Source organism: Marmota marmota, unplaced genomic scaffold (assembly GCF_001458135.2).
Source record: "Marmota marmota marmota unplaced genomic scaffold, marMar, whole genome shotgun sequence".
NCBI lineage: Eukaryota > Metazoa > Chordata > Mammalia > Rodentia > Sciuridae > Marmota > Marmota marmota.
The window spans coordinates 1,634,216-1,649,788 of record NW_025999949.1 but is presented as its reverse complement, the minus strand read 5'-3'; the positions used below and the strand labels follow the sequence as shown (position 1 = coordinate 1,649,788).

Sequence of the window (15,573 nt, the reverse complement as noted above, 5' to 3'; positions counted from 1 at the left end):
AAATGAGAAGTTGCAGAAATAGAAGAAGAAAGGTAATAGAGAATGTGGGAGATGTGTTGCCTCAAATGATACTAGCTGAGAATGTTCTAGAATTGATGGAAAACATCCCACAAAACCCCATGTACTAAGCAGGATAAAGAACGCATCTACATTTGGTGAACAACAACTTACTAAAAAAAGGAAGGTTAACCACTGGATCAAGTTGTAAACTTCAAATAATAAAAACACATTTGAGACTTTGGAATCAGAATGTAGAAGTTTTAGTTTCAGTTTTGCCACTTAGTAATTTCATGACTTTGAGCAAATCACTTAACCTCTATAGTCACAAATTCAACACTGGTTTGAGAATTAAAAGAGATAATGCATATAAAGTGCTTGGATTACTAAATGTTCCAAAATAGAAGGCTAATACAAACCTCCTTGACACAATTTTTCCATTTGCCCCTGAGAACAGGTAAATTCTTTTTGTTCCCACATTTTATATTGGTGTATTATAATTACACATATTCATGGGATTTGCTACATATTTGAACAAGCTCAAAACATAACAATACAATTTTGCCAATATCACTCCCCAGCATTTCCCTCCTCCTTTCCCACCTCCCTCCTTTTGATCTCTCTCCTCTACTGATTTCCTTTTGAAAAATCCAGCTTTGTTTTCCTTTTTCCTCTCTAGCTTCTGCATATGAGAGAAAACATATGACCCTTAACCTTCTGAGTTTGACTTATTTCCCTTAAGATGATGTAATCTCAGTTATTAGTAATTATAGTACAGCTATAACTAACCACAAAATACACACTGTATATTTAAATCTGTGCATAGATAATTCCGTTTATATTACAGTGTCAAAAAAATCCTTATAATCAAAAGAGTACCACAACAATGATGACCAAAAAGAGCAAAGGAATGCTAGAATTGTCCACGAATGCTATGTTCAAAGAAGCATAAAGGCTTTTGAAGGGATTCAAACAAAATATGTTTATACACTCTCCCCATAGTCTAGGTCCTATATAGTCTCATATCAGTCTATGGCTTCTCCAACGAGAGAGCATTTTATTTCTGCTCAGCAGGTAACATTTAAATATACAGGCAAATTCATCAAAATCATAAAACATCTTTTTTGTAACATGTACATGGTAACAATTTTTCAGATTAGCAATAAGGTAACCTACCATGTCAGAATCCAAAATAAAAGAAATAAAAATTACAAAGATCAATAAAACATAGTTTTTAACAGCACTATAAATTAAGGAAAAAGAAATGAAAGTTTAGGCACAAATTTTGAATTTTGAGAGAATTAAAGAAGCACAGGTGGAGTCATAGATAAAGCACTCATATATCCTGTGGAAACCAATCGTTATATTTTTTGATGTCACCCTTTACTAACTAACTCTCATAGAGGTAAATTTAAACTCAGATGCATATATAGTTAATTTAATCTCCACATAAATATTTTCTTGAGAGGAAGACAAAAAAATTAAAACATTAATTATTCAAAAGACAAACATCTCCTTCTTAGCTATAAGGTAAAGCTAAAACAAAGCCTTAGCATTGATTTTTATCATGATCATCTGCATAAAAATCTTCCTTTCTCTTAGGGAAAACGAAACAAGATAAATTATTTAAGATATTTCTTAGGGAACATGCTTCTCCGTGACTCCATGTTTCAAATCTATATTGTAATAGTAGTAATCACCCACGTCTTTTCTTGTCATAAGGAGATAGATACATTTTGAAAATGTTTGCTACTTCTTTATCTATACCTATCCCCATAACTTCCTGTTATCTTCAGTGAGCTATCGCACATGATTTTGTTTGTCTCTGAACTTGCAATCCTCCTGCCTCAGCCTCCCCAGCCACTGAGATTATAGCATGCACCATTTTGTCTAGTTTACATGGTTTTGCTTGAACATTAATTTATAAATGTTTGTATTGTTTCATTTTCAGTTCCTTGTCAAACAAATCAGATTGATTTGATAACAGGTACAAAATTAACAAATCCACTAAGAACGTTTTCATCATTTATCTTTGTGACCCAATGAGAAAAAAATTTCAACATTCTAATTTCAAGTGAATTACAGTCATGCAATGCCTTTATTAAAATCAGAATTAATTTGTTTTTTGTTTGTTTTGTAGTACTGGGAAATGAATCCAGGAACTTACACATGTTAGGTAAGTGTTCTGCTACTGAGCTACTTCCCCATCCTAGAATTAATTTAAATATTGAGGAAATCCCCAACTTTTCCCCCTTTTTTTTTAATTACCTCACATTGGCAAATGAAGATACTATTCTTCTAGTCTGTTGTATTGTAAACCTACTAAAATAAAACTTATTACCAATGCCCCATCCATTTTTAAAAAAATCCATTTCAAATGTTATCTCCTGTATAAAATATCCATAAATCTCATAAAAACAATTTGACAATCATTCCTCTATAAATCTAGAATATTTATTTGTACTATATCTCACATTTTGGCCCCCATATCTTCTGCATAAGTTGTCCAACTATGTAATGCTAGAGTATACCATTCACACTACCCTGAATGAACAGCAGTCCCTATGTGTATGTATGATCAATAGCTGTAACAATTCCTGTCTCCCCTGTACCTACAATTTTTTTTAAAAAATCTTTTTTATTAACTAATTTATTTTAATTAGGTATATATGACAGCAGACAGAATTTTTATTCACTATATACAATTGCAGCATTACTTTTCATTTCTCTGGTTGTACATGATATAGCATCACATCATATGTGCAGGCATACATATACCTAGGGTAATGATGTCCATCTCATTTCACCATCTTTCCTGCCCTCATGACCTTTCCCCACCCCTCTCTCCCCTTTGCCCAATCAAAGTTCCTCTATTTTTCCCATGCTCCCCCCCCCCCCCCCTCCATTAAGGAACAGCATCCAGTTATCACAGAGAACATTAGACCTTTGGTGTTTGGGGATTGGCTTACTTTGCTTAGCATGATATTCTCCAAATCCATCGTTTACCTGCAACTGTCATAATTTTATTCTCTTTTAATGCTGAGTAATATTCCATTGTGTACATATACTACCGCTTCTCTATCCATTCATCTATTGAAGGGCATATAGGTTGCTTCCACAGTTTAGCTATTGTGAGTTGAGATGCTGGAAACATTGATGTGGCTGCTTTACTACAGTATGCTGATTTGGGTATGGACTGAGTAGTGAGATAGCTGGGACAAATGGTGGTTCCATTCCAATCCTCTGAAAGAGAAAGTAGGAAAACTACCCCATTCACAATAGCCTCAAAAAAATAAAATGAAATAAAAAACTTGGGAATCAACTTAACAAAAGAGTTGAAAGACCTCTACAATGAAAACTACAGAACACTAAAGATAGAAATTGAAGAAGACCTTAGAAGATAGAAAAAAATCTCCCATGCTCTAGGCAAAATTAATATCGCCAAAATGGCCATACTACCCAAAGCGTTATACAGATTCAATGAGATTCCAATTAAAATCCCACTGTCATTCCTTATAGAAATAGAAAAGGCAATCATGAAATTCATTTGGAAAAATAATAGACTCAGAATAGCCAAAGCATTCCTTAGCAAGAAGAGTGAAGCAGGAGACATCACTACACCAGACCTTAAACTATACTACAAAGCTATGGTAACAAAAACGGCATGGTATTGACACCAAAATAGACTTGTAGACCCATGGTACAGAACAGATGAAACAGAGACAAACCCACATAAATACACTTATCTCATATTAGACCAAAAATATACATTGAAGAAAAGATAGACTCTTCAACAAACGGTGCTGGTAAAACCATATGCAGCAAAATGAAACTAAACCCCTATCTCTCACCATGCACAAAACTCAACTCAAAGTGGATCAAGGACATAGGAATTAGTGCAGAGACCCTGTGCCTAATAGAGGAAAACATAGGCCCAAATATTCATCTCATTGGATTAGGCCCTGACTTCCTTAACAAGAATCCTAAAGCACAAGAAATAAAATCAAGAATTAATAAATTAGATGGACCTCAAACTAAAAAGCTTCTTCTCAGAAAACAAACAAACAAAACAAAACAATCAAATGAGGTGAAGAGAGAGAGCCTACATTTTGGGAGCAAATTTTTGCCACATGCACATCAGATAGAACACTAATCTTTAGGATATATAAAGAACTCAAAAAATGTTAACACCAAAAACAAACAAACAAACAAACAACCTAATCAATAAATGGGTCAGGGAACTGAACAGACACTTCTCAGAAGAAGATATACAATTGATCAACAAATATATGAAAAAATGTTCAACATCTCTAGTAATTAGAGAAATGCAAATCAAAACTACTCTAAAATTTCATCTCACTCCAGTCAGAATGGTAGTTTTTAAGAATGCAGATGACAATAAATGTTGGCAAGGATGGGGGGGAAAGGCACATTGGTACATTGCTGGTGGGACTGCAAATTGGTACAACCAATCTGGAAAGCAGCATGAAGATTCCTTAAAAATACCTCTTAAATGAGTACTTCCCAAATAGAAAGTTCTATTCATCTCTATGAACACAGTCCTTAGCAAAAGAAAAAAAAAAAAAAACTTGTTTAATGGAAAACTTTCCATTCTACTATTGAAATGTCTCTAAGATTCTACCAATTTCAGCTGTAACTATAGTTTATAAAAAAAAACCAAAAAACTATACATCTTTCTTTACTTGTTACAAAGAAGTAACAATAAATTGTAACTAGCACTTTATTACTTCTTTGAATACTCTTCCAAAGAATTTTATTAAATGTATTTTGTATAGTGTTAATAGGTAGAGTATGAAAAGAGTCTAAATACATTTTGAAATTGCTGGATTCAATTAAGTTACACTCAATGCAGTACTGGGGATTGATTCCAGGGCCCTGAGTATACTAGACAAGCACACTGCCACTGAGCTATATCCTATCCCTTTTCTTTTTTTGGTGGCGGTGGGTGGGTGGGAGTACCAGGGATTAAACTCAGGGACACTCAATCACTGAGCCACATCCCCAGCCCTATTTCTTATTTTATTTAGAGACATGGTTTCACTGAGTTGCTAAGCAACTCGCTTTTGCTGAGGCTGACTCTGAACTCATGATCCTCCTGTCTCAGCCACTGGAGCAGCTAGGATTACAGGCCCTAACCTTTTTCAAATTTTATTTTGAGACAGAATATTGTTAAGTTGATGATTTGTGCCAGGATGCCTGGCACCAGTTTTCTTTACAGCATAACTTCTCCAATATTTTGTGTATTAATAAATAACATTAAGAATCTCCAAGAATGAATTCACTGCTTTTACTCTAGAACAGATAAACTCCATTACCTTCATAAGGACTCATGATATCTAGACTTTCTAGGAATACCTCATTTGGAAGAGGGAGGGAGAGAGGGAGGGAGAGAGGGAGGGAGGGAGAGAGGAAGGAAGGAAGGAAGGAAGTTAGTTTTCACTTGGTCAATGATTTTTACAATTCTCAATGAGCAGGAGGGAGAAATTGCTTGTGTAAGGGGTTTCCTGTATCTACTAAAAGCTTCATAGCAGGTAAAATTTGCCCTTTTGATTTTGTTTGCTATCATTGATTTGTAAGAGAAAAAAACTTTAACACTCCATTTACTTCACTGTTCATCTACTCTATATTTAGATTTGTTTCCAGAGGAATCGATGTCTTTATGGATCTAACTTCTACCTCCATCTACTATAAGACAGTATTTTCTCAGTGGGGAAGTTCAGCAGTGTAGGAGGTGTTCTGGAAGTGAATGAGGATGTTTTTGGGTCATTGCTGGCATTTCAGGGATAGGAGTTATAGAGATATAAGAGGTTCTGTTGTGCATAAAACAGTTAATCTTGCAAAACGAAGCCAGTCTCACACATAAATCACATAGGTAAAATCTGATTCATGAATATTTGTGCATAAAATCTGTTTTCAATCTGAACACAATATGTTTTCTACTTTTATATGACTTTAATATTAATAGTTGCAGAAATGCAAATACTGATATAAAAGACTGAACTACGCTTTGTTCAGAACTTTGTCAAGTTTGTCACTACTTCAGAAAATACACCACCAACAGCAATACTAGTTATGGTATTTAATATAGACTTGCAAAAGTCTATTTGTAACCATCCCATCCACAATCATTATATGTATCTGACTATTCCATTAGGTATTCTAATATGTCACACCAACGCATTTGTATACTGAAATACACATTATTTTCCTTTATTTATATATTGTACATTTTAAACTATGTGTATATAGATTTTATCACTTTTAATTTTCATTTCATGTTATGACACTTTTATTTTCAATTCAGGATAATGAAGTTCCATTATAAAATATTTGTCATATAAGAGGGGTATCAGCATGTTTGGTAAGGTTAGGGTGTTAAAAATAAAAAGAAAGGATTTTATGATTGAAGGGAAGAAGGTGAGAACACTGCACATGATAGGGTTAAAAACCATGAAACTAAAGAAAACAGTAACACCTTAGTCAAAGAAAGGTCTGGAGGCGCACAAATGGGGAAAGTGAGAGTATGACCCTCTTTTCCACTCAACTTCTAAGTTTCCATAGTCTTAAGGAAACATGCTTTCATTGTCTCAGCTTCTGCCAATTTTAGAGTTACATAGTCCTGAACTAGCCCACAGCCTACTGAAAGTGATAAAAATACTTGGACCAAAACGGAACATAACACACAGTTACTGTTACAATAGTTCCTCATGAGCCTTCTGAGTCTGTCAGCTTCCACAGTGATGAGGTCACCCTCACTCCCAACTATGATATGGAACTCTATGTTATATATTACCCTTCATTTGGTAACAGAATTTTTCAAAAACACTTACCTCAGTAGTAGTTCCAATATCAGCAGATGGGCTGCATGTGCTAGCATCTGGAGGAGCTGTGCCTACACTGCTTCGAACTGGAGAACTAGGGACAGGCCCTACCACAGTATCTGAGTAGGCTGAAAATGAACTAAGATTGCCTCTCCTCTGAATCTTATTCCAAACCTTCTTCATGGTATCAATTAACTCACAGAAGAGCTGGACCTGAGCAAAAAATTAAAATTAAAAATTAAAAAAGCAAAGAAAACAAGTTCTTCAATTCCTAGTTATAAAGTCACAATCCACTAAAACGCTAACTATGAGAAAATTAACTAGTCCAAGGAAACAATCTACAAAACAAATATTTACCATTATTTACCTCTTGCTTTTTGCCTCATACTCATATTGTGATGTCTTATAATCAACTCAGCATTTCTGTGGATTAAAACCTTAATAACTTGTTAGGAAAAGTAGATTTAACATATAAAAAGTAGAACAAATTCAGGTGTCTCTTAAACAGAGAAAAGAATCAAAATAAAATAATTACTAGAAAATAACTAACATCCTTATTTCTAAAGAATTTGTCTAAATTTTCTCTTTATTTTAAAGAGAGAGAGAGAGAGAGAGAGAGAGAGAGAGAGAGAGAGAGAGAGAATTTTTTAATATTTATTTTTCAGTTTTCGGTGGACAAAACATCTTTATTTTATTTTTTATGTGGTGCTGAGGATTGAACCCAGTGCCCAGCGCATGCCAGGCGAGCATGTTACTGCTTGAGCCACATCCCCAGCCCATAAATATTCTCTTTTTCTGAGATGTGACACTGAAACTAGGATTTCTGCTTGGCAAAATTAATTATAAAAGAATGATATAAAATTTTAAAAAAACAACATAAAATGTTACATATGGAGTTTTCTATAGATGAAGAGCCAACCCACTACTCCAGCGGTATATGTCATTACAATATTCAGAGAAAACAACTGTTTAACTTGCACATTGTTTGGCTACACTCTAAGATATATGCACAAGATTTCATAAATAAGCATTAATCATGGAATTTATATAACAACATATTGCCATATACTGTATAAAACAAGCTCAGGGAAAAAATGCAAACACAATATATAAGCAAATCCACAGCTGGATACCATATTCTGCTTGCCATCTTAAAAAAAAAATGTGAACTTCTTATATTTATAAGAAGTTTCAGCCTTAGGACACATCCAGATGATGAAGCTGTCTTCTTATGTGGGTAGAACAGATGCATAAAAACACTGTTGTCAATCCTTATTTGACATAAAACAGTACTTGGGGATACAGTTTTCTCTTGCTTTTTGTGTAATGAAGTCTCCAATCTCAGGTTATAACTGTTTTTGTTTTAAAATAATGTAAATGGCTAAAGATCCTATAAAACACTTCTCAGAGAAAACTTTTAGTTCAAATTTTTTTCTTCCTTGGAATGATGAATAAGTTTCTTTGTACAATGAAACAATTTTGTTGCAAACCACATTTTTCAAAAAGGTTATTTTGATTTTTTTTTAAATAAGAGAAGTGACTAATAAGGAGAATATAAAGCAAAGGAAACAAGTTATACATACTTTAAAGAACAGAGGTTTATTTACTTAAGAGAAATGATTCTTTTATTGTCACAATTTCTAATTTCTTTGACTGTGATTATTAAAAAATTGAGTATGAAAATGTTGTTTAAAGTGCCAAGCAAACAATGACATAAACCTTAAACATATTTCTACTTTCAAAGAAGAAAGTTACTAACTCAGACTTTCTTCAAAAAGTAAATGTTTAACAAAATAAATGTTCAACTCTCATTTTTCAAATTGTCCTGAAAAACTATACCAATGAAATCCACAATGAATTACCACTTTCCACCTATAGAATTAAATTAAATTCTAAAATTAAAAAGCCTAACCATTCCACATATTGATGAGGATTAAGAGCATCTGAAACTTTCCTTCTTAACTGGGGAGAGTGTAAAAACACCACAATTTGATAGTTTTGAAAAACTATTTATAAGAGTCAGCAATTCCAATTCTGAGTATTTCCACTCATAAGTGAAAGCCTACATCCACAGAAAGACATATGTACACAAATGTTCACAGCAGCATTATCTGTAATAGCCCCAAATTAGTAAGATTCTACAGTGGTAATCTGTCTACGGACAGGGCCTATGAAACAGTCATGTTGTCACCAGAGACATGCAGCCCCAGTCTATTGGTCTTCTATTCTGGCCAGCATTATCTAACCTAATTGCAGTGCTCTTGGGCCATGAGCAATCTCAGAAGCAGACAACCTATAACAATGCAGGCCTTGGTTATACCTAGTGCTACATTGGACTCCATGAGATGTGGGCTCAAGGTATGACAAGGGATTGAAGCATTAGTGTCCCAGGAATGGCATAGGAACCTCAGGTGGGTCCAGTGTGAATCTGCTAAGAGCCAAGCAGAATTCCGTGGTACCTGATTATAGGCCAGTAACTATGGATGAGATGAATGGGCCTTTCCAGTGGCCCCTGCCAGAGGCTTGTAGGATGGACTACTCTTTTTAGGTAAATCCTCAGTTTATGGTGAAAAACACACCAATGACAAATTTGGGAAAAATCTGGTTTCGACATAGTCTAGAGCTAAAATAGCACAAGTCATCAAAAGGAGACTCAGAAAACTGAACTTAAAGCACCATTTAGTGACAAAATAGTAGTAGTGACTACAGCCTCTGAGAAAAACAAGCAGTCTGCTTAGAATTTCTGGAAACACATATAAAAAGTCAAATTATAAAGATTACAGTAAGTATGTAATCCGTCAATGCTGAGATGTTTTCACACATGCATCAAGAACTTTGTTTTGCCAATAAAACTAAGGTACAAAAAATTGACCAAATAGTAATGTTTAACAAAAAAAAAAAAAAATGTTCAACTCTCATTGAAATCTCAGAGAATTTAAAACAAGAAATAATTAAAATCAGAGCTGAAATCAATGAAATAGAGACAAAAGAAACAATTTTAAAAAGTGACAACACAAAAAGTTGATTCTTTGAAAAAATAAATAAAATCAATAAACCTTAGCCATGCTAAAAAGAGAAGGAGAGAGAAAACATAAATTATTCAATCTGTGATGAAAAACGAAATATCATGATGGACACTATGAAATACAGAAGATAATTAGAAATTATTTTGAAAATTTGTTCTCCAATAAATAGAAAATATTGAAGGCATTGACAAATTTCTACAGTCATATGATTTGCCCAAACTGAATCAGGACGATATACAAAATTTAAACAGACAAATTTCAAGCAATAAAATAGAAGACACCATCAGAAACCAGCCAACCAAGAAAAGCCCAGGACTGGATAGATACACAGGTGAATTCTACAAGACCTTTAAAGAAGAAACTAATACCAATACTCCACAAATTATTTTGTGAAATAGAAAAAGAAGGAACACTTCTAAATTAATTCTATGAGGCCAATATCACCCTGATTCCAAAACCAGACAAAGACACATTAGAGAAAGAAAACTTCAGACCAATATCTCTCAATGAATATAGATGCAAAAATTCTCAATAAAATTCTGGCAAATCAAATACAAAAACAAATCAAAAAGATACTGCACCACGATCAAGTGGGGTTCATCCCAGGGATGCAAGCTTGGTTCAAAATATGGAAATCAACAAATGTAATTCATCACATCAATAGACTGATAAAAATCATATATGATCATCTCAATAGATGTACAATACATCACACATTCATGTTCAAAACATGAGAAAAACTATGGGTAACACATAAAACATTGTAAAAGCTATCTGTGCTAAGCCCCAGTCCAACATCATTCTAAAAGAAGAGAAATTGAAAGCATTCCCTCTAAAACCTGGAATAAGACAGGGATGCCCTCTTTCAACACTTCTATTTAACTTAGTTCTTGAAACACTAGCCTGAACAATTAGATAGATGAAAGAGATTAAAGGGATACAGATTGAAAAAGAAGAACTCAAATTAGCACTATTTGTGGATGACATGATTCTATGGAATTTTTAGATCCAAAAAATTCCACCAGAAAACTTCTAGAACTAATAAATGAATCCAGGAAAGTAGCAGGATATAAAATCAACACCCATAAATCAAAGTCATTTCTGTATATCAGTGACAAATACTCTAAAAGAGCAAGTAGGAAAACTACTCCATTTACTATAAACTAAAATTCAAGGTACAAAATGGGTTGTCATAGGGACTTATAATCAATAATTTTCTCAATTGTAATTGAATTAAATTCTCCAGTGAAAATACATACAGTGATTGAATGAAAANAAAAAAAAAAAAAAAAAAAAAAAAAAAAAAAAGACTGGGAATCAACTTAATGAAACAGATGAAAGACCTCTACAATGAACATTATAGCACATGAAAGAAATAAATTAAAGAGGACCTTAGAAGATGGAAAGATCTCCCTTTTTCTTGGATAGGCAAAATTAATATTGTTAAAAAGACCATACTGGGGCTGGGGACGTGGCTCAAGCGGTAACGCGCTCGCCTGGCACGTGCGGGGCGCTGGGTTCGATCCTCAGCACCACATAAAAATAAAATAAAGATGTTGTAACCACCGAAAACTAAAAACATAAAGATTAAAAAAAAATTGAAAAAAAGACCATACTACCAAAGCACTATACAGATTTAATGCAATTCCAATCAAAATCCCAATGACATTTCTCATAGAAATAGAAAAAATAGTCATGAAATTCATCTGGAAAAATAAGAGACCCAGAATAGTCAAAGCAATCCTTAGCAAGAAGAGTGAAGCAGGTGGTATCACTATTCCAGACCTTAAACTATACTATAGAGCAATAGTAACAAAAAAGGCATGGTATTAGCAGCAAAATAGACTTCAAGAATAGAAGACACAGAGACAAACCCACATAAATACAGATATCTCATATAAGACAAAGATGCTGAAAAATTATATTGGAGAAAAGATAGCCTCTTCAACAAATGGTGCTGGAAGAACTAGAAATCCATCTGCAGCAAAATGAAATTAAGCCCCTATCTCTCACCATGCACAAAACTCAACTCAAAGTGGATCAAGGACCTAGGAATAAAACCAGAGGCCCTGTGCCTATTAGAAGAAAAGGGTTCAATCTTTGGGGCTGGAGATGTGGCTCAAGCGGTAGTGTGCTTGCCTGGCATGCGTGCGGCCTGGGTTCGATCCTCAGCACCACATACAAACAAAGATGTTGTGTCCGCCAATAACTAAAAAATAAATATTAAAAAAAATTCTCTCTCTCTCTCTCCCTCTCTCTCTCTCTCTCTTTTAAAAAAAAAAAAAGAAGAAAAGGTAGGCCAAAATCTTCATCATGTTGGATTAGGCCCCGACTTCCTTAACAAAACTCTTATAGAACAAGAAATAAAATCAAGAATCAATAAATGGGATGGATCAAATTCAATACTTTCTTCTCAGCAAAAGAAACAATCAGTGAGGTGAACAGAGAGCCTACATTTTGGGAGCAATTATTTACCACGTGCACATCAGATAGAGCACTAATCTCTAGGCTATATAAAGAATTCAAAAATCTTAACACCAAAACCACAAATAACCCAATCAATAAATGGGTCATGGAACTCAACAAACACTTCTCAGATGATGAAATACAATAAATCAACACATATATGCAAAATGTTCAACATCTCTAGCAATTAGAGAAACACAAATCAAAACTACTCTAAGATTTCATCTCACTCCAGTCAGAATGGCAGCTATCAAGAATACAAACAATAAGTGTTATCAAGAATGTGTGGGAAAAGGCATGTTCATACATTGCTGGTAGGACTGCAAATTGGTGCAGCCAATCTGGAAAGCAGTATGGAGAATCCTTGGAAAACTGGGAATGGAACCACCATTTGACCCAGCTATCCCACTCCTTGGCTTACACCCAAAGGACTTAAAAACAGCATACTATAGGGACACAGCCACATCAATGTTTATAGCAGCACAATTCACAATAGCTAAATTGTGGAACCAACCCAGATGTCCTTCAGTTGATGAATGGATAGGGAAACTTTGGTATATATAAACAATGGAAGATTACTCAGCATTAAAAGACAATAAATTCATGGCATTTGCAGGTAAATGGATGGTGTTAGAGAATATAATGCTAAGTGAAGAAAGCCAATCCCACAAAACCAAAGACCAAATGTTTTCTTTGATATGAGGATGCTGACTCATACTGGCAATGGAGGGGCATTGGAGGAATGGAGGAACTTTAGATAGGACAAAGGGAAGGGAGGGGAAGAGAGGGAGAATGGGGATAGGAAAGAGGGTGGAATGAGTTAGACATCAATACCCTAAGTACATTTATGAAGAAGGAATGGTAGGAAAATCCTTTGTATACAACCAGTAACTTGAAAAATTGTGCTCTATATGTGTAATATGAAATGAATTGCATTCTGCTGTCATATATAACACATTAGAATAAAGAAATAATTTAATTACAAACAGAATACAAACAACATAAGTGGTGGCAAGAAGGTGGGGAAAAAAGGCATGCTCATACACTGCTGATGGGACCGCAAATTGGTGTAGCCAATCTGGAAAGCAGTATGGAGAATCCTTGGAATACTTAGAATGGAACCACCATTTGACCCAGCTATCCCACTCGTGGGTTTATACCCAATGGACTTAAAAAACAGCATACTATAGTGACACTGCCACATCAATGTTTTTAGCAGCACAATTCACAATAGCTAAATTATGGAACCAACCTAGATGCCCTTCAGTAGATGAATGGATAAAGAAACTGTTATATATATACACAATGTGATATTACTCAGCATTAAAAGAGAATAAAATTATGGCAGTAATATGGATGGAGTTGGAGAATATTATGCTAAGTGAAGTAAGCCAATCCCCCCAAACTAAATGCTGAATGTTTTTTCTGATATGAGGATGCCAATTCATAATGGGGATGGGGTTCTGTGGATCATGAGAGAAAACTTTAGACAGGGCAAAGTGGAAGGAGGGGGAGAGAGGGAGCAGGGGGGTAGGATCCACAGTGGAATGAGATGGACATCATTACCCTAAGTACATGTATGTACTTTGTGTATAACCAGACATGAAAAATTGTGCTCTATATGTGTACTATGAATTTAAATGCATTCTGCTGTCCTATATTGCCGCAGTCTGGCTGGGCACAATCAGGAGCCACTTGTCAAAAGAAACTAACTTTATTTTTAGAACCACACACGCCAAACAAAACAGCCTCTCAGGAAAAACCCTCAGAGCCTCAACTGCCACCACCGGCTTTCCACAAGCCTCTCTCTCCCCCACAGCTTCTCTCCACCTCCCACAATCCTCCTGCACTTGAGGCCGATTGGCTGGGTCACGTAGGCGGTGCCAAAAAAGTCCCCCAATGAGCAGCTCAGTGGTCTGAAAGGGCAGGGAAACAGCCCAATGAGCATCACCGCAGAGGAGCCAATCAGCTAGATGTTGCTGGGGCCGCTGTGAGCCAATCATCAGCGGGCAGCTGGAAGTTTGCTGGGGCCCCTTCGGCTGCTGGCTGATGCTATATGTCAAATTAGAATAAATAAATAAACAAAAATAAAGTGTACAATTTCCAAAAACAAAAAAAAGAATACTTAACAAACTTCAGAAGACTGAAAATTGATTCAGTAGTGCAACAGAAAGATGGATGCTATTTTAAAAAATTAAACTGAAATTTAAAAGTACAGTAAGTGTAACTAAAAACATGATAGAAGGCATAAATATAAGAATACATTAAACAACAAGTGATTAGGGAATTCAAAGACACAATATTTAAAAATATATCACTGGAAGGGAGAAAATAAATAATGATGAGCAGAATCAAGAAAATGGAACTTGAAGACAGCACTGAAAGAGTAAATATTTGGGTAAAAGGGCTCAAGAGGAAATTTAAACTGTAAAAGAGGTAAAAAGCTTATTCAGAGAAAATAGAAAAATTCTGAAACCTATGGGAAGGAATAGTAACATCAAAGTCCACTGGTCAGATTTAACTCAACCAAGACTACCCTAAAGATATAGTATAGTCAAGCTCTCAGACTTGAACAATAAAGAGAAAATCCTGAAGGCATCAAGAGAATAGACACTCTTGTGTCCCAATTCACCTGACAACAGACTTCTCAGCAGAAATATTAAAGACAAGGTGAGTATGGGCTGAGATTTTTTTGTAGCACTGAAAGAAAAAATCCTGCCCACCAAGAATACTGTATATCAAGCGAAGGTATCTTTAGAAATTAATAGGAGTTAAACATTTCCAGACCAAACAACCACCAAAACCAAACGAAACAAAACAAACTTGAGGGAATATATCTCCAACCAGACTGGTCCTACAAAAAATGCTAAAGGGAGTTAGTTCTTCAAACTTAGAGGAGACATTAATGTGCAAGAACAAAACATCAAAACGTATAAAACCACTGGTAAAAGTAACTATACAAAGTCAGAATGCTATAATGTTATAAACATAGTATATAAATCATTCGTTTCTTTAATATAAAGATGAAAATGCAATGCAATTAATATACTATGTTAAGAGAAAGGTAATACAGAAAAATGTAAAGTGGGACATCAAAAATCCAAAATGTACCAAAGAACAGAGTGCAAGTTTTGTGTTATTATTAGTATATTTTCCTTTTATAGTTTTTCTTCATGATAGATACGATGTTGCAATAATTGTGAAATAGCTTATTATAATCAATGTATTTTTTTTTTTTTGTA

General features: G+C 34.7%; 1 protein-coding gene across 14 annotated transcripts in view; it reads right to left on the bottom strand.

Moving 5' to 3' along the window:
- The window catches only part of Vps13b (vacuolar protein sorting 13 homolog B), a 734,817-nt gene that overhangs the window by 329,247 nt on the left and 389,997 nt on the right, over positions 1-15,573 (bottom strand). For all 14 annotated transcript variants that reach the window (XR_007347142.1, XR_007347143.1, XM_048801898.1 and 11 more), the window contains one exon: positions 6,849-7,052. Coding sequence is in view for 12 of the 14 variants with exons in the window: in XM_048801898.1 (XP_048657855.1) it covers positions 6,849-7,052 (204 nt within the window). In the remaining 2 variants the exon portion in view is untranslated. The remainder of the gene's footprint in view (positions 1-6,848; positions 7,053-15,573) is intronic.